The sequence below is a fragment of the Dama dama genome, chromosome 18, assembly GCF_033118175.1.
Source record: "Dama dama isolate Ldn47 chromosome 18, ASM3311817v1, whole genome shotgun sequence".
NCBI classification, from domain to species: Eukaryota; Metazoa; Chordata; class Mammalia; order Artiodactyla; family Cervidae; genus Dama; species Dama dama.
The window spans coordinates 14,734,449-14,754,540 of NC_083698.1; the positions used below are offsets into that span (position 1 = coordinate 14,734,449).

The 20,092-nt window shown below is 41.5% G+C and overlaps 1 protein-coding gene across 4 annotated transcripts in view; it reads left to right on the forward strand.

Moving 5' to 3' along the window:
• The first annotated feature begins 8,118 nt into the window (after window positions 1-8,118).
• The window catches only part of MIOS (meiosis regulator for oocyte development), a 34,158-nt gene continuing 22,184 nt past the window's right edge, over window positions 8,119-20,092 (forward strand). The window contains exons 1-4 of one of the 4 annotated variants that reach the window (XM_061164955.1): window positions 8,119-8,320; window positions 9,314-9,405; window positions 13,951-15,295; window positions 15,613-15,711. In XM_061164955.1, the coding sequence (XP_061020938.1) occupies window positions 14,002-15,295; window positions 15,613-15,711 (1,393 nt within the window). In that variant the 5' untranslated portion in view covers window positions 8,119-8,320; window positions 9,314-9,405; window positions 13,951-14,001. The other 3 variants (XM_061164954.1, XM_061164957.1, XM_061164956.1) reach the window with 3 other exon arrangements.

The window sequence follows — 20,092 nt, forward strand, 5'->3', positions numbered from 1 at the left end:
TCAATGATGCCATCCAACCATCTCATCCTCTGTCATCCCCTTCTCCTCCCACCCTCAATCTTTCCCAGCATCAGGGTCTTTTCAAATGAGTCAGCTCTTCACATCAGGTGGCCAAAGTAGTGGAGTTTCAGCTTCAACATCAGTCCTTCCAATGAACACCCAGGACTGATCTCCTTCAGAATGGACTGATTGGATCTCCTTGCAGTCCAAGGGACTCTCAAGAGTCTTCTCCAACACCACAATTCAAAAGCATCAATTCTTCAGTGCCTGAGTTTTCTTTATAGTCCAACTCTTATATCCATACATGACCACCGGAAAAACCATAGCCTTGACTAGACGGACCTTTGTTGACAAAGTAATGTCTCTGCTTTTTAATATGCTGTCTAGGTTGGTCATACCTTTCCTTCCAAGGAGTAAGCGTCTTTTCATTTCATGGCTGCAATCACTATCTGCAGTGATTTTGGAGCCCAGAAAAATAAATTCAGCCACTGTTTCCACTGTTTCACGATCTATTTGCCATTAAGTGATGGGACTTGAGGCCATGATCTTAGTTTTCTGAATGTTGAGTTTTAAGCCAACTTTTTCATTCTCCTCTTTCACTTTCATCAACAGGCTCTTTAGTTCTTCTTCACTTTCTCCCATAAAGATGGTGTCATCTGCATATTTGAGGTTATTGATATTTCTCCTGGTAATCTTGATTCCAGCTTGTGCTTCCTCCAGCCCAGCGTTTCTCATGATGTACTCTGCATATAAGTTAAATAAGCAGGGTGACAATATACAGCCTTGATGTACTCCTTTTCCTATTTGGAACCTGTTGTTCCATGTCCAATTCTAACTGTTGCTTCCTGACCTGCATACAGGTTTCTCAAGAGGCAGGTCAGGTGGTCTGGTATTCACATCTCTCAGAATTTTCCACAGTTTATTGTGATCTACACAGTCAAAGGCTTTGGCATAGTCAATAAAGCATAAATAGATGTTTTTCTGGAACTCTTTCGCTTTTTCGATGATCCAGTGGATGTTGGCAATTTGGTCTCTGGTTCCTCTGCCTTTTCTAAAACCAGCTTGAACATCTTGGAAGTTCATGGTTCACATATTGCTGAAGCCTGGCTTGGAGAATTTTAAGCATTACTTTACTAGCGTGTGAGATGAGTGCAATTGTGCTGTAACGTGGGTTAATTTTCAGTCTCATCCTCATAAGATTGTGGTGAATTCTCTGATGCACCACCCAGAAGTCCACCTTCAGTAGTGAATGACTTGCTCCTTCAGCTGCTGGGTGTGTTGCCAGAAACTGGACCACAGCTGTCAGACTTCTTTGAGGACTGCCTTGCCAAGAAAACTGCCTCATTCAAAGTCATGCTAAAAGGTCTGGATCCCTTCTCTGAACTGGAAACACGTCTGAAGGGCCAATCCAATTCCAAAGTTTCCCAGATTGGCTGAGGCCTTCATTGGTATTAAATCACAGCTCAGCTTCTCCCTCTGCCCAATCCTGCATTTTCTTCCTCTCTTTCACAAGTGTTTATCTCAATAATACTCCCTAGTAAGCATCCTGCATCCTAATCTCCATCTTGGAATATGGTTGCCACAGCACCCAACCTGAGACAGAGTGTTAAATGAGCCTGTGTTGTGAAGTTTCTGGTACATGTGTGCGCTCAGTCGCTCAGTCATATCTGACTCTTTGCAACCCAATGGACTGTATCCTGCCAGGCTCCTCTGTCCATGGGGTTTTCCAGGAAAGAATATTTTAGTGGGTTGTCATTTCCTACTTCAGGGAATCTTCTCAACCCAGGGATTAGAACTTGCATCTCTTGTGTCTCCTGCATTGGCAAGTGGATTCTTTACCACTGCGCCACCTGGGAAGCCCTTCTGACACATAGTATACGCTATGTAATTGTTTGTTACCAAACACATAAATCTACTGGGAGACAATAAAATGGAAATACAAGCTCAAGAAGAAAAAGTAGAATATAAAATTTCCTACAATTAAAGAATAGTTTATTTACTACATTTTTACATGAATGATAGAAACTTTCACTAAGGTATTTAACTTTCACTGGATACATTTAAAGCTTGATATAACCATTTTATTTACAACATAAACTTTAAAAACGTATTAAAAATCATACCCTTGACAACTTTGTAAATGTATTATGACAATAACAGATGTAATCCCCCCAAAAATAGTAAGTGCATTGTTTTACAAAATTAATTTAGGAGTGTGCTAGAATACTTCTTAAAGACCACTATTTTAAGATGTCTCAGATCTTCATATCCTCAAACTTTGTAAAAAGATTACCTAAGCCATATCCCATGTTCAGAGGGCCTTAATTTTCACTTGGTGCCTAAAGAGTAAAAGCTGCTCCCAGGTATAGACTGATTTTGTATATGTGGAAATAAGGAGAGTTGGGATTGTCCAGTCACAGTCTCCACAGAATATTCCAATAGTTGCTGAACTGCTGCCAAGGGCAGTGGTAAAGTAGAAGGAAATTAGCAATCTTCAACTGCTCTCCTTTATTGGTTTAAAATCACAACCAAAAATTCTATGCTGGATTACCACAACATAAATAAAAGAGCTTAAAAAGAAGAACATGTTAGAGCTACAGAAGTTTAAATAAACAAAACAAACACTAAGACCAGAAACTCTGGCATCCACTGTAAAAATGAATGTTTGATGAAGGCAGCTAGTGTAACCACAGACCAGTCTGTTAAATTCCCTGATACAGTTTCATCTTCCAACAAATACAGTGTATTCTTGCACTCTGTAAATATTTTTGAATGCATATTATGTACTCAGGCACTTTAGGAAATCCAAAGTTCTATACTAAAAGTTCGCTTGAGTGCATGCTAAGACACTTTCACTTGTGTCTGATTCTTTGGGACCCTATGGACTGTAGCCCACCAGGCTCCTCTGTCCATGGGATTCACCAGGCAAGAATACTGGAGTGGGTTGCCATGCCCTCCTCCAAAAAATGTTCCTGACCCAGGGATGGAACCAACGTCTCTTATGTCTCCTGCATTGGCAGGTGGGTTTTTTACCTCTAGGGCCATCTACCTATAAGAAAAATACCATCTGCCATTTTCTAGACAGCATGAAGGGAGAAGAGGAAATGGATGGCAGGCAGCTTCTAAGAGACATTCTTCAGTTTTGCTCACAAGAAACACAGTTTAGTAGAGGAGAATCAATTTCAAGCATAATGAGAAAAGGATCACATTTGTATAGGGACTTTAGGGAACAAGGAACTGGCAGCAATATGAGAAGAATGCACTTTCACAAAAGCATGGATGGAAAAAAGGAGAGAAAAAGATATTAGCAGGAGGGGAACATGGATCAGAGAAAGATACTAGTTTAGGAGTTATTCAACAGATTTTTACTGAGCACATACTATTTCTTTTTGCCATTTTCCAGGGAGGAAGAAAAAAGAGGAAGTAGACAGTGAGAAGCTTCTCTTTTGAGGGACACGATCCAGTTCTACTCACATCTTACTAGTCAGTTTTGTTTTTTTTTTTTTCCTTAACTTTTTATTTTATACTGGAGTACAGTTGATTAACAGTTTCGTGCTGATTTAAGGTATACAGCAAAGTGATTCAGTTATACATATGCATGTAATCAGGCTTTCCTTGTGGCTCAGCTGGTAAAGAATCTGCCTGCAATGTGGGAGACCTGGGTTTGATCCCTGGGTTGGGAAGATCACCTGGAGAAGGGAAAGGATACGCACTCCAGTATTCTGGCCTGGAGAATTCCATGCACTGTATAGTCCATGGGGTGACAGAGTCAGACACAGCTGAGCGACTTTCACTCACATGCATATAATCTGATTTAGGTCATGCCTGAATGGTCTAGTGGTTTTCCCTATTTTCTTTAATTTAAGTCTGAATTTGGCAATAAGGAGTTCATGATCTGAGCCACAGTCTTGTTTTTTGCTGACTGTATACAGTGACTCCATTTTTGGCTGCAAAGAATATAATCACTCTGATTTCAGTATTGACCATCTAGTGATGTCCATGTGTAGAGTCTTCTCTTGTATTGTTGGAAGAGGGTGTTTGCTATGACCAGTGTGTTCTTTTGGCAAAACTCTACTAGCCTTTGGCCTGCTTCATTCTGTACTCCAAGGCCAAATTTTCCTGTTATTCCAGGTATTTATTGACTTTCTACTTTTGCATTCCAGTCCCCTATAATGAAAAGGATATCTTTTTGGGGTGTTAGTTCTAGAAGGTTTTATAGGTCTTCATAGGAACTATACAAAGAAGATCTTCATGACCCAGATAACCACGATGGTTGATCACTCATCTAGAGCCAGACATGTGAAGTCAAGTGGGCCTTAGAAAGCATCATTACGAACAAAGGTAGTAGAGATGATGGAAGTCCAGTTGAGCTATTTCAAATTCTAAAAGATGATGCTGTGAAAGTGCTACACTCAATATGCCAGCAAATTTGGAAAACTCAGCAGTGGCCACGGGACTGGAAAAGGTCAGTTTTCATTCCAATCCCAAAGAAAGGCAATCCCAAAGAATGCTCAAACTACCGCACAATTGCACTCATCTCACACGCTAGTAAAGTAATGCTCAAAATTCTCTAAGCCAGGCTTCAACAGTATGTGAGCTGTGAACTTCCAGATGTTCAAGCTGGATTTAGAAAAGGTGGAGGAACCAGAGATCAAATTGCCAACACTGGAACATCAAAAAAGCAAGAGAGTTCCAAAAAACATCTACTTCTGCTTTATTGACTATGCCAAAGCCTTTGACTGCGTGGATCACAACAAACTGGAAAATTCTTAAAGAGATGGGAATACCAGACCACCTGTCCTGCCACTTGAGAAATCTGTTTGCAGGTCAGGAAGCAACAGTTAGAATTGGACATGGAACAACAGACCGGTTCCAAATTGGGAAAAGAGTACATCAAGGCTGTATATTGTTACCCTGCTTATTGAACTTATATGCAGAGTACATCATGAGAAATGCTGGACTGGATGAAGCACAAGCTGGAATCAAGTTTGCTGGGAGAAATATCAATAACCTCAGATACACAGATGATACCACCTTTATGGAAGAAAGTGAAGAAGAACTAAAGAGCCTCTTGATGAAAGTGAAAGAGGAGAGTGAAAAAGTTGGCTTAAAACTCAACATTCAGAAAATTAAGATCATGGCCTCAAGTCCCATCACTTCATGGCAAATAGATGGGGAAACAGTGGAAACAGTGAGAGATTTTATTTTGGGGGCCTCAAAAATCACTGCAGATGGTGACTGCAGCCATGAAATTAAAAGACACTTGCTCCTTGAAAGAAAAGTTACGACCAACCTAGACAGCATATTAAAAAGCAGAGACATTACTTTGCCAACAAAGATGTGTCTAGTCAAAGTTATGGTTTTTTTCAGTAGTCATGAATGGATGTGAGAGTTGGACTATAAAGAAAGCTGAGGGCTGAAGAGTTGATGCTTTTGAACTGTGGTGTTGGAGAAGACTCTTGAGAGTCCCTTGGACTGCAAGGAGATCTAACCAGTCAATCCTAAATGAAACCAGTCCTGAATATTTGTTGGAAGGACTGATGCTGAAGCTGAAACTCCAATACTTTGGCCACCTGATGTGAAGAACTGACTCATTTGAAAAGACCCTGATGCTGGGAAAGATTGAGGGTGGGAGGAGAAGGGGACAACAGAGGATGAGATGGTTGGATGGCATCACCGACTCAATGGACATGAGTTTGAGTAAACTCCAGTTGGTGATAGACAGGGAAGCCTGTTGTCCTGCAGTCCATGGGGTCGCAAAGAGTCGGACACAACTGAGTGACTGAACTGAACTGATGCATGTAATCTGTTCTTTTTCAAATTCTTTGTTCATTTATGTTGTTTCATAATATTGAGCAGTGTTCTTGATACTATACGGTAGGTCTTAGTTAGCGGTAGTGGTGGTTGTTCAGTTGATAAGAGGTGTCTGACTCTTCTCCGTTTTAAATATAGCAGTGTGTACATGTCAATCCTAACCTCCCTCCCTAACTCTCCCTCTCCCCCCTCTCCCCTGGTAACCCTAAGTTCATTCTCTAAGTCTGTGGGTCTTTTTTGATAAAGCCATGCCTAGCCGAAAGGGAAGCCAAGGAATGGTCATCCTGACTGGATCACCAAGTGCCTTGCTGACATGTGTGGGTGGTGGTTTAACAGAAGAAAACATGAGGATGTGGAACATATATTCCAGAAGAGGATGACAGCAACAGTCAAGTAAAGAGCCATTTTAACAGAATTGTTGTTATTGTTGTTCAGTCGCTAAGTCATGTTCAACTCTTTGAGACCCCATGGACTGCAATATGTGAGGCTCCTCTGTCCTCTACCATCTCCCAGAGTTTGCTCATATTCATGTTCATTGAGTTAGTAATGAGATGGTGAGTTATGGGATGGTGGGCATGAAAGCCTGAGTGGCCTGAATTTAGGGGAAACAGGAGGATGTGGGATTAGAGAGAGTGAGTGTGGTCCTCTCCTTGGAGGAGAAGGAATGACTCAACTGTACGTTGATGGTAAAGAGCCAGTAGAAATGAGGATGTTGAAGACTCATGGTGTAGGAGAAAATTGATGGGGTAAGGTCCCAGGAGTAAAGGCATATAGGGCCCCTCCTTTTCCTATATGTCAGCTATAAGGAGGTAAAAATGGGAGTGAATGAAGAGGTAGGGGAAGGCTGTGGGAATTCCTAACAGTTTTAATTTCCTTTCTGAAGTAGGAAGCAAGGTCTCCTCCTGAGTGTGTGTGGGGGGGGATGTTCCCCTCAGCTTTGTGTGGTAGGAGTGAAGATGGAGGGAACTTGTACTGATGTTGGGGATTTGGGGCCAGGACCAACACCATTGAGAAGAATGGCAAGATAGTGTTGGAAGTGATGAATCGGTGGTTTCTTGCCTCAGTGCTCAGCACTTTCTTTAGCCTCCACTTCTCTAATGGCAGGAGGGAAAGGGAGTCTCAGACCTCCACAGGCAATACTTGCTGCAGACTCTTCCTCTTACCCAAATTATCTGCCTTGAAGATTATCAGAACTAAGCTCAGCATGCTGTTTATATGAATCACCACAAGCCCCAAATCATGCCCTTTAAACTAAGAACAGACAAGCAAAGATGGCGGGACATCTGAAGAAAGTCTCTGTCAGCTTTGTAACACCTGTGGCAGCATCATTTGTTCAACTATGGGAGCCAGAAACCTAGAACCGTCTTTCTCCCTCACTCCCATAATCATCCCAACTTCTATATATTCCCCAAGCCATACACTTCTCTCCATCACCACCCTCCCTACCACTGGTATTATGGGTAACCATCATCTCTCATTTGGATACTTACCTTATCCCTTCCCCTTCTCTCCCGTAAAAATTGACTACACCACTCTGACTAAAAACGTTCAATGACTGTACTAATGCCTTTAGGGAAAAGTTCAGCCAGACCCACTAAGCTGGTTTCCCAACGCTAATACATCATCTTAATCTATCCCCACTTCCGTTTCCCCACTGATATGTGCCCTCCTGACCCTGCACTTTCTCTTCCTCTGCTCTAGAAGGCTCTTCTCTTCCAACCCCTCTGCCCTGTTCCCTTTCCTAGCATCTCTTCGTCCTTCTTGTCTCAGCCCAGCAGTCCTCAAGGAAACATTTCAGACACACACAAACACACGTCTTTATTGCTCAGTCCAGTGTCCCCAGCATTACAGCAAGTACACAGTTAGGCACTCGGGACGTCTTTGTGGAGTGAGTGAATGAATTGTGAACCAAGTATCCTGGATTTTCTGCTATGTCGATGGCCCGCAAATAAATTTTTAATGGAAACTTAGACTGATTAAATAAGCTAAAACTTCTAAAGCCCTTGAAATCTGAAACAACTCGGTGAAGCGGTCTGGGTCCAAGCGCCCTAGATCCAACCCACGCGCGCAGGGAGCGGGGCCTGCGGAGGTGGGGCGGGGCCTGCGGAGGTGGGGCGGGGCCTGCGGAGGTGGGGCGGGGCCTGCGAAGGTGGGCCGCCGCGCTCAAGGGGCGGAGCCTGCGGAGGTGGACCAGAGCGCCTAGGCAGCAGGCGGAGCCTGCGGGTCGCCGGGAGCTCCGGGACCTCCGGAGCAGTGACCACGCCCCGGGGCGGGGCGACTCCCAGGATCGCCGGGGGCGGGGCTCGCAGTTGGGAACTCCCCTTCCGAGGCCGAGGCGCGTCCGCGCGTCCACGAGGCTGGGTGGTCGGGAAGTGGACCCAGGCCGGGTAGCCAGGTTACTGCCCGCGCCGGCGCAGCCGCCATCTTCCCCGTGTGTGGACTCCCCCAGCGGGAGGGGCGGTGACTAAGCCGGAAGCGGCAGTACGACGGCCGCGCTGTCTCCCAGGTTGGTGAGTGCGGCCCGGGCTCCGCTCTCGGCTCCGGGAGGCTCGAGTCGAGGGCTCGGGGGCGCTGGGACGGCCTCCAGGCGCTCGGGAAAGCCCAGTTGAAAAGCCCGGACGAGTGCGGACCCGGGGGGCCTCCTCCGAGCCGAGACGCGGGGAGTCGCTTTCCACGCTGCAGGATAACCGCGGCGGGCCCGGCCTCGGAGCTGCGAGCGGCCGGGGGCGCGCGGGTTCCTCCTCCCGGAGCTGTGTCCGCGCTGCAGCCTCCGCGGCGCCGGGTTTGTGCGGAACCGCGTCCTCGCCGTGGACGAGAGGCTCAGCGTGTCTGGAGCGTGGGAGCCGCCCGCAGATTCCTGCCTTACCCTGCGCTGCTACCAGCCGTGCTCCCCTTGTACTGTATTGAATACTTCTTCAAGGGCCTGTCACCCGGGTGGCGCTGTTAGCTGCCTGTACGGAGTCGTGAAAATTCCGTGAGAGGATAAAGCTTCTCACAGGTGCCACGAGCCTTCCTAAATCACTTAGAAAGTGACTGCCTTTGCAGTCTTTTTTATAGCTATATTTTAAGGGTAATTTGGAGTTATACAGAACATCTCCTTGAAGATGGTGATAGTAGAAATTTCTTACAGCTGCTGCTGTTATTACGTGTCGTACTGAGACAGGTAGAAAAGGGAACAAGATGTAAAAAGGTGATTGGATGCCTTGTACACTTAATATTATATAGCGTTTCACTGTCCACTAGCCACTCAGGGTTGAGATCTGCTGAAAGTGTAGAATACACCTTGGATTCCCAAGACTTGGTACTAGAAGAAAAGTATGTGTCTCATTAATAAATGTTATACGGATGGCATGGTGAAAGGATAATATTTTTGATATGTCGGGTTAAATATATTGTTAAATTAGATTTGATTGATTTCTTTTTATTTTTCAATGTGACTATTAGAAAAGTTTAAGTTATATGGCTAACACTGTGTTTCTGTTGGACCATGCTATGACAGATGAACATCTGGTGAGGAACACAGAATCATCAACATGGCTTTCCTTTGCACAGAAACCATTGCTGGGAAGTGAGCCCTTGTTATACTTGAAGGTGAGGATCTAAATATAAGCTGTAATTATGGCAAATTCCACCCCTCTGCCCCCAGTTTCTTGGTGTTTCCAGCATTTGAAAGCATTAATTTCCAGGGCTGTTGAAGGGAATCGTAGTGATACTGACATGTTTTACATGCAAAGAACTCGTTTAATTTGATTGTCACTATGTGAGATGGAGATAAGAGATGCTCTATTTTATAGTCTTGGCGTTTTCAGGTAGTTGTTAGGGTCAAGCTAGTAAGGGGCTGGAGATGTTCTGCTCTTCACCATATTCCTGGTGGTCTTTGTTGAGGAGCCAGGATCTGTCTGTATTGTATGTTGGATGGAAAAGAAAAACAGTTGGCTCTTCAACAGCAGGGGTTATACATGGGTTTCTTCCAGTGGTAAATACCACAGTGCTACAGGGTCCACAGTTGGTTAATTTGAGGTTGTGGAACCACAGATACAGAGAAACAACACGTACAGAGGGCCAGCTATAAGTTCTGTGGACTGTGCTGCAGGGTTAGTTACCTAACCGCCTAGTTGTTCAAGGGTCACCTGTATGTGTTTTAAGAGGGTATAGATGTACCTATGTATTCAGGGCTGGTTTCACGGTATGTGACCTGTGCAGACATTGTCAGGGCCCATCTTTAGAAGGCTTGGCGCTTGCTATGGTGCTCTTCTGTCATGGTCTTGAAATTCTTAGTATGTTTTGGATAAGCGGGGGAGGGGGCCCTGCACATGCTGTAGTGATCCTTTCTCTGTGCTGGAATCTAGGATGGAGTAGGGAGGTGTTGGGGAAGAATCAAAACATCTGGTCCTCTCTGTACTCCTATGTGAATTAAGCAGGGTTTGCTAGACTCAACTCTCAAATTCCATATGAATTCTGATTCTGTGTGAATTACTGTCGTCAGATTTGTGGATGGTAATATAAATATATACATAATATGAGAAGAATTATAGGTGATTCTTAATTGTGAGTCATGTAAATTAAATATTTTTTAAAATTATAGTAACACTTTCTGTTTTTTTTTTTTTAATTGGATTTTGCCATGTGGCACCGCATTTTCTTACCATAGGTCATTTGTGTAAGGAGTACAGTTAGGGGATGGAAGCCTATATGATACGTGTGCTTGCTTTAGTATTTGTCTTTTAGCCAGATGGGAAGATGGGCCAGATCTTGGGATACCTCCAGTTGAGAGGTTTCCTCTGTTTACAAGGGCGTGAGTATGAATGAAGCCTCATTTGGCAGTGTCTGTTCCTCCTTTGTGTTTTCTTAGCTACTTCCTGTTACACAAGGTGCCTTTTCTTCTTCTTAAATTTTTAAATTGTCTTTAAGATTGGGCATAACTTCAGCACAAGAATACAGGCTTTGTTATACTAGTGTGTTAGTTAGCTTGTGCGTGTGTGTGTGTGCGCGCGCGTGCACGAACACTAAGTCCCTTCAGTTGTGTCTGACTCTGCGACCCTCTGAACTGTAACCTGCCAGATTCCTCTGTCCATGGGATTCTCCAGTCAGGACTACTGGAGTGGGTTGCCACGCCCTCCTCCAGGGGATCTTCCCCACCCAGAGATCAAACCTGTGTCTCTTATGTCTCCTGCATTAGCAGTCAGGTTCTTTACCACTAGTGCCACCCACAACTGGGGAAAAAAAAATGCCATAGACTGGTTGACCTAAATTATATAAATTTATTTTCTTACAGTTCTGGATGCTGTAAGTCTGCGATCCGGGGGCCAGAATGGTCTGATTCTGGTGAAACCTATACTCCAGACAGCTGCCTTTGTACTCACTGGGGAGAGAGCTTTGGTATCTCTTCATCTTCTTTTAAGGACACCAGTTCTTTCAGATCAGGGCTTTACCTTATCACTTTGTTTAGCCTTAAGCTTAATAACCTTAAAGACTCTGTCTCTAAGACAGTCATGTGGAGTAATTGGGGCTTCAGCATAAAGATTTTGGGAGGACACAGTTCAGTCCATAGCAGCCAAGATGGATATCTGGTTGCCAAAATATCTGTCCTTGTTTACTGCTGTGTTCCCAGCATTTAGAACTGTGTCTGGAATATAGAGGCCCAGTAAATATCTTCAGAATAAATGAAAGCCAGTGTATTAGAGCGGTCTTCTCAGGGCTGCTCACTGTGGGCCCTTACCCAACAGACAAACCAGTTGTGACAGTGACCTCTTAGTTTTTGGCTGGAGCCAACACCTACTAGAAAGGGCAGGGGTGCATGCGTTGGGAGATTGGTACAACTTGGAGAAAGCAGTGTGAGAAATGTTAACAAATGCATTTACTTAACAAGTAATTACTGAGTCTCTACTACGTGCCTCATACTGTGCTGGGTACTGGAGGTTCATATGGAGAGCAGAAGATAGTTTCTGTACTCTCAGGCAGTTTATAATCTAGTAGGAGAGATGGAGAGGGTGATTTAAAAGGGAGGAATGTGATTTGATGAGAGTATATATCTAAGTAACCTGCTTTAGATTCGGGAGGGGATAGAGGGTGGTTGATTTAAGGCTGAGCAGGTTTTAACTTGGCCAGGAAGGGAGGGGAGACTGCTGGAGGCAGAAGAAACGTTTGCAAAGGTGTGGCAGTGGGGGTGGAGGGTCACGTCCTAGGAACTGAGAAGAGGGATAGTATAGCTCAGCACAGTTAGCAGGGAGGGGAAGGGGGTGCATTGAGGCTGGAGCAGTATAGGGTTTTATAGGTTATATTGAAGAGCTGTAAGTCTGTACAAAGAGCAGTTGGAGACCATGAGAGGTTTTAAGCAGGAGTTGGATAACCTGGATAAGTTTGTGTTTTATTAAGATCACTTTGATGTTACATAATGATGAATTTCATAAAGGCCAGAGTAGGAAGATGAATAAAAGAATTGCTGAGACAGCACCACAGGCCAGACATGTTGTCTGTTATTTTTTTATGGAGCCAGTATGCAGAGCCCTAAGACTCGGCAGCCTGGGTGGAGGAAAGAAGACAGTGAATAATTCAGTTGAGTTAGCTTCGGGGGAGGCAAGCCCGGAGTGGCAGGGAAATGAAGAAGTTGAGGGTGCTAGTAAGAATATAATTAAAGTGACTGATCTTGGGCATCAGACCCATTAAGGAAGGAAATAAGGCAGTGTTAGAATTCTTAAAGGCTTTTCCCAGTCATCTAAGTTTTGTGAGTCTGTTGAAATGCTAGACTGCTAATTCCTGGCTAAAACTTACAAGATCAAAAAGTTAAGTATATTTGAGCTGAATTTATTTAGAATATCTTTATTAGGAGTCTGTGCCAGGCTCTGCATTTGGTACAGGACATAAATGAATGAACCCTGACTTTGCGTCTTAAGAACTGACAGCATGGGTGTACAGATACTGGTTGCCATGAAGATTATGAGTATCTTAGTTCGTTTTTTAATCCGTATTTACCTCTAGCCAGACTCAGTGAAAAACGAAAGTTTGCATTTTTGTAAGCAGCTTGTATTTTTAAACTAACCATTTTTAGCATAACTATTTCTATTGCCTATGTGCTTAAACTTCTACTAGAATAGTTAACCTTTTCAAAAATCCTGTTTCAATACCTATTCAAAGGTTATAGAATTGAAAATTGAAAAAGCCTCTATTGCTCATTCAGTTTCCCAGTGTGCAGTGTTTCTTACTGGTCATAAGCAGGATGATTTTAGGTAACCCAGTTGATTTTTAATAGTTATATATTTATTCAGTGTATGTTAGAAAAATATGTTTGACATGTCATACTCATGATTCATGGACCTTATGATGAAAGCAAAATTGATTTTCAGATTTTAAGAATGAGTCAGTTTAAGGAAAAACATTAAAAAGGGCACAGGTGGTAGGTGAATGACTGAAGTTTGGGAAACACTAGTCTTAACCTAATCCTTAAGCTGTATAGATGAGAAAACAAAAGGACCCCCGAACACAAAAGACCTTTTTTGAGCCTTTACTGTACTAGCTGTATAGTGTATGTCAGAGCTAGGACTGAAACTCAGTATATTCCTGCTTCTTACCATTGAAATTTGAGGAGACTCATGGCTTTTACTTCAAATCTGTATTGTCCATCATGGTGGCCTCATGTAGCTATTTATATAAAAATTAATTTAAATAAAATTTAAACTTTGCACTGCCACATTTTCTAGTGCTCAGTAGCCAGTGTGGCTAATAGTTAGCACATTGGGCAATTCAGAGAGAACATTTCTGTCACTGCAGAAGGTTCTGTTGGATACTGCAGCTTTGTTCCCTAGGTACGTGGTTACTTAGGTGCGGTAACCCTTTAAAGTTTTATCCCCTTCAAAGGGATGATGCTTATTAATTTACTCACCACCTGAAGTTATGTCAACCCTGATTGAAGGTACTATTAATAGTGCAATTAAGATAATTGATCATGGGGAATAAAACCAGAATGAAGTTCTCAGATTCCTACCAGCTCAACTTATTGGAAGAAGTCCTTCTTTTCCTCTTTTTATTAATAAATGCTGTCTTGAATTCAATACAAATTTCTAATAGAAAATTTCCTGACTTTCTAAATCCAGCTTAGAATTTTATTTTGTTAACATTTTAAAACTTTTTATTTTTAAGCAGATTTTCAGTGAATGGACCTAATTGGACTCTCTGAGATCATCAATAAACATGAGCGGTACCAAACCTGATATATTGTGGGCGCCACACCAGGTTGATAGATTTGTTGTATGTGACTCTGAACTTAGTCTTTATCATGTGGAATCTACTGTGAATTCAGAACTCAAAGCTGGATCTCTACGTTTATCTGAAGACTCTGCAGCTACATTACTATCAATAAATTCAGAAACCCCGTACATGAAATGTGTTGCCTGGTATCTCAGTTATGATCCTGAATGTCTCCTAGCAGTTGGACAAGCAAATGGTCGAGTCGTACTGACAAGTCTTGGTCAAGATCATAACTCAAAGTTCAGAGATTTGATAGGAAAAGAATTTGTTCCAAAACACGCACGACAATGCAATACCCTTGCATGGAATCCGCTGGATAGTAACTGGCTTGCTGCTGGTCTAGATAAACACAGAGCTGACTTTTCAGTGCTGATTTGGGATATCTGCAGCAAATACACCCCTGATATAGTTCCCATGGAGAAAGTAAGACTCTCAGTAGGTGAAACTGAAACATCGTTATTAGTAACAAAACCACTTTACGAATTAGGACAGAACGATGCTTGTCTCTCTCTTTGTTGGCTTCCACGAGACCAGAAACTTCTGCTTGCTGGTATGCATCGTAACCTGGCCATTTTTGATCTTCGGAATACAAGTCAAAAGATGTTTGTGAATACGAAAGCTGTTCAGGGCGTTACAGTAGACCCTTACTTCCATGATCGTGTTGCTTCCTTCTATGAAGGTCAGGTCGCAATATGGGATCTTAGGAAATTTGAGAAGCCGGTTTTGACTTTGACTGAGCAACCAAAGCCCTTAACAAAAGTAGCCTGGTGCCCAACTAGAACTGGTCTGCTTGCCACTTTAACAAGGGATAGTAACATTATTAGATTATATGATATGCAGCACACACCCACTCCCATTGGTGATGAAACTGAACCCACAATAATTGAAAGAAGTGTGCAACCTTGTGACAATTACATTGCTTCCTTTGCTTGGCATCCGACAAGTCAAAATCGAATGATAGTTGTAACTCCTAACCGGACAATGTCTGACTTCACTGTTTTTGAAAGGATCTCTCTTGCCTGGAGCCCAATTACATCTTTGATGTGGGCTTGTGGTCGTCATTTGTATGAATGTGCAGAAGAAGAAAATGATAATTCTTTAGAAAAGGATATAGCAACGAAGATGCGCCTTCGGGCTTTATCAAGGTATGGGCTTGATACAGAGCAGGTGTGGAGAAACCACGTTTTAGCTGGAAATGAGGATCCCCAGCTCAAGTCACTTTGGTACACGCTGCACTATATCCTTTGTGTGGTGAGTTCTGTGAGATGAATCAGATAGAAATGTTCTTGAAGTTTGCTGAAAGGTCAGTGTGTAAATATCATGCTGAATGTTTTGTGTGCAAATACAAGTCATAATACTAAGATCACAAAGTAAAAGTGTGTAAAACTGTTGAACTTGAGATACTGCCTTGCAGATTGAGTAGGAGGAAGAAAAGTAGATCTCTATAACAGAGTAGAACTGACGCCTTTTATAAATTGGCTCCAAATGAAAATAATTTAGTTTTGAAATACTTTATTATGCTTCATCACTAGTATTTCCTATGCATTTAAATACTTATGAAGCAGTATACGGAAGATATGGATCAGAAATCTCCAGGCAACAAAGGATCATTGGTTTATGCAGGAATTAAATCAATTGTAAAATCATCTTTGGGTAAGAAAAATTCTGTTTTTATTTTATGCAATATGTGTTTAATTTTTGTTCTCTTTTATTTTTTCCCCATATTTAGTTACTTCAGGATACTGTAATATCTGGCTGTTTTTTTTTTATTGCATTGTTTCTGACTGGATATTTTAGTGAATTGAGTTAAATGCATAATTTTTATATATGTAAAATTCTTTTTGGAGGGAGTCTTGGTTCATTGAAGGGATAGTTGACTTTCTAAATCTAGTCATTAATTTATTCACTTTTTTTTTGAAGACTCACTTTGAAAGATAATACATTAGAGGATTTATAGGCTCTCCTTGGTGATTAGTTCAGATTTTATCACAGTATTTGCTTTTATAAAAAATAAATTTAAAAATTTCTAATTGAAAGAGACCCCTTTTTATTTTGCTGCCTAAACCCTCCCACTTAGCTGTCTAATGGCAAGGCCTATATAACTATGACATGAAGTATGGACTTACCTGAAGTGCCTTACTATTTCAGTCCTTGATGATTGAATAAATGTATGAATTAATGTAGGATTGAAATTAATAGACTATTTAACAGTTAAAAAAAAAATAAAAGGAAACATGACATGAAAGCCAGACTTAATATTTGTTCCCTGACTTCTTTAAACAGTTGTTCCTATTGTCTTTATTGGAATTGAATTGTGAATTTTAGTTGTTTTCTCAGCCTAGCATTTGGTATCTAGCTTTAGATAGCTGCAAATTTGGTCACAAGTCAAGCTGCTAGAAAAGTAGTTCTTGTGATTTAGTCAAAAAATAGGAGTAGAAGTAATAAATCCAACTTGGTTTTTTATAGAACTTTCATGAATACTGTACAAAAAAATACAAAATAAAATGCTCTTTTTTAATGAGTAGTTTGAGCATTTCAACTAAATGGTTATATTATTTTATTTTATTTTTTAAAGGACTTTTAAATTACTTTGATTCACATTACTGAAGATTGAGTAGACTACTTATATCATCTATTTCATTTTGGTGTTCTCTCAGTAGGTCTGACCCAAAAAAGTAACTTTTATTTTAAACAATAAAGTGAAAGAGTTTAATTCGAGACTTCCATTTTTATTAATTTAAGTAAAAGGTCAGTAATTTTGTGTTATCTTGATGAACAGTATTTATAGCTATATAGTAGGTCAGAACACATTGCATTCTCAGTATTGTGAGGTTTATTGTTTTTTGCTGTATTTTGATATATTTCAGGGAAAAGCCAGCCAAGTACCTGTAAAGCACGGGGAAATAATGGAATATCTTTGTATGTTTTTGGTGCAGTAGAAACAAACTGAGCATCATGACTTAAGAGTAGTCTTTACCCAAACTGTTTGATTAAGACTACTGTTGGAAAGACTACCTAATTGCTGGACTTTTGGCTTTTTGCTTGGTTTGGATCGGTTTACATATTTTTGTTTCTGCAACCCCAAAGTAAAAAGAGAAATGACTGTCAAAGATGGCCGTCCTCAGGTTTCAGTCTTTTCTTTTTTCCTAATTGTATCTTTAATAGTTCAGCACATAGTAAGTCAGCATGGTGAGCCATCTTGCACACAGTAACCTAATGCACAAGTTTATAGAGTGCACAGCTAAAGTTTAACTTTGGTGACAAATAATAATAGTGCCTATTATGAATTAGATATCATGCTAGTTGCTTTCTCATTGTTACTTGATTTAATTCTTTCAACTGTAATGTAAGGTAAGTTTATTCATTTGGCAAATGTTTATTACTTGCTCACTATATGCCAAGAATTCTAGAAACTGGAGACATAACTATCAATAAGATAGCTAAATCTCTTTCATCATGGAGACTGAACGAGATATGATTCCTGCTCTTGGGAAGATTACAGTCTATAGTTGACCCTTGAACGAGGAGGTGGGGGGGTGGTTAGGTTCACTGATCCCTCTCCCCCAGTCAAAAATTTGCATACTTATATTTCATTCTCAAAAACAAAGAAATTGCTAAGTGACTCACTCAAAGACTGGAAGCCAGAACACTTTAGATAGAATTAGGACTCAAAGGCTAGTTCTTTTGATTCCACATATTGTGATCTTTAATCAAATGCTAACTTTTCCCCACATTTAGAGATCTGTGAAATGAAAATACAGGTACTATATTTATTGAAAAGTCTGTATAAGTGGACCCATGCAGTTCAAACTCATATTGTCCATATAGTTCAGAGTATGGACAAGTTAGTTATAATACAAGGAAGAACAGACAGTTATGGATAGAATAATTCATAATCCGGTTGTAGGGACTAGTGGTGGTTTCTTGCAGGAGGTAAAGGCAAAGACGGGGTTCAGACAGGGAGCAGCAGCTTCTGTGAGCCCAGAGGAGAGGGAACAGGACACAGTGAGTGTTGTGGGGACAGAGCATGGGAGAGGACGTGAAGAGAGATTGGAGGCAGCGAGGCAGCCCAGGACTTGGAAGCCGTGGGAATTTAAAGGGATGGTAAATTATATTTAAATATATTAATTATTTGTTATCATCCCTAACAAAGGGAACCCAAGAAAAGATTTTAGAGAGCAGTGACAAGATGAGATTTGTGTTTTAGAGCTGTCAGTCTGTGTGTGGAATGGATTGGAGAGGATTAAGATTGATAGCAGGGACCCCAGAAGCCATAATAATCAGGCAAGATATGATGGAATTCTTACTGAAGTTAGTGGCAGAAGAGCTAGAGAAATGTGGATAGATTAGAGAGTGGGACAAATTTAATTAATTGGATGAAGGAGTTGGAGGGGAAGGAAAAATGAAAGCATGCTAAGGCAACTGGGATAATACTAATAGCAGTTAATTAGATAGGAGTAGCACAGGAAGAATGCATTTGAGAGCAAGAAAAGAGTTTATTGGGGGATAAATTTGAGATAGCCAGATAGTGATCTCCAATGGATAAATGTAGGTTTAAAAAAGGAGGTCATCCATCTTAATTCTTCAAAGAAATTTGATTATATGAAGGAGGATAAGAAGATACACAGTGATAGCAGCATTCGAATTTGGGGTCATGGGGACCTTCTGTGTTTTGTTTTTAACATGGAATTGATTTAGGCATGTTTAGTTGCTGATAAGAAGAAATGCATACAACGCAGTTGGAAGATGCAGAATAAAGAGCGTGAAGAGCAAAATTCCTAGGAACGGGAACCAAAGCATAGGTGATAGACTGGCTTTAGACAGGAGAGTGTACACCTGCTCTGTAGCAGGCAGAGGGAAGGGGAAAGGTCTGTGCATGTGCAGTTGCATCCTATTCTTTGTGACCCCTTGGACTATAACTCACCAGGCTCCTTTGCCCATGGAATTTTCCATGAGACAATATTGAAGTGGGTTGCCATTTCCTACTCCAGGGGGTCTTCCCAACCCAAGGATCAAACCCACGTCTGTTTTGTCTCCTGCATTGGCAGGCGGGTTCTTTCCCACTGTGCCACCTGGGAAGTCCAGGTGTTTATGCAGGTTGTTTAATGTTCAGTGATCAGAAGCTGATGGGTGTTCCACCTGATGGCTCCTATTTTCTCAACATAGTAGGCTTGCTTGTTGAGAAGAGCAGGGAGGTTGTGGAGAGAACATAGGAAAGAGGAGAGAGTTGTCTTGAGAAATGGGAAGACTGTGCGGCAACGTTGTTTTACCTGAAGAAAGAATAAAGGACGGTGGAGCGAGGGAATTAAGGGTGCTGGCAAGACTGATTCATTTGTTGGTCCTTGGGATCTAAGCTGGAGAGGGAGGAGGATGACAGGACACTGACAAGTTTTCAGAGGATGATTGCGAGGTTGGGATTGGGAGCTGAAAGGCTGTGAGGCTATGGTTAGAAAGTGGCTCCTTTGGAGAAGGAGTCATGTGGAGTATGTCCATGATAAGAGTTGGTAAAATCTTGGAGGTGTGGACCACTGGAGATAGGGAAGCAAAGAACCAGAGGCAAGTTTACAGGATGAATCAAGTGTAAAATTCAGTCAGGAGGAGAACGCATGCTCTGAGGGAAGGCCTTGTACAACTTGTGGAGCAGGGTAATAGTGTTGTCAGTAGGTATAATTCCTTCCTTTTAAGATGGCGGAAAATTACATAATGTTGGTCGACTTTCCATCCAACATTGATGAAAATATTTTTCACACTTGAAAGGCAAACTGATCTAGGAAGCATGCCTTTTAAGAGGAATTACTTTAAGGGACAGAATATCTGGGATTTAGATTTTTGAGAACAAAATGCTCTTATAAACACTGGATTATTATGTAGATGTAAAAATGCAAAATTTTGTATCTACAAATAGTATTTGATTGCCTGATGTAGGATTTGAAACAAAAATTTTAATGTTTTTTAATGTTTAAGTGAACCTGTTTCACTTATTTCCCTCACAGCCATCATAAAATGATGGTTTTATTATTTATATGTGGGCAGT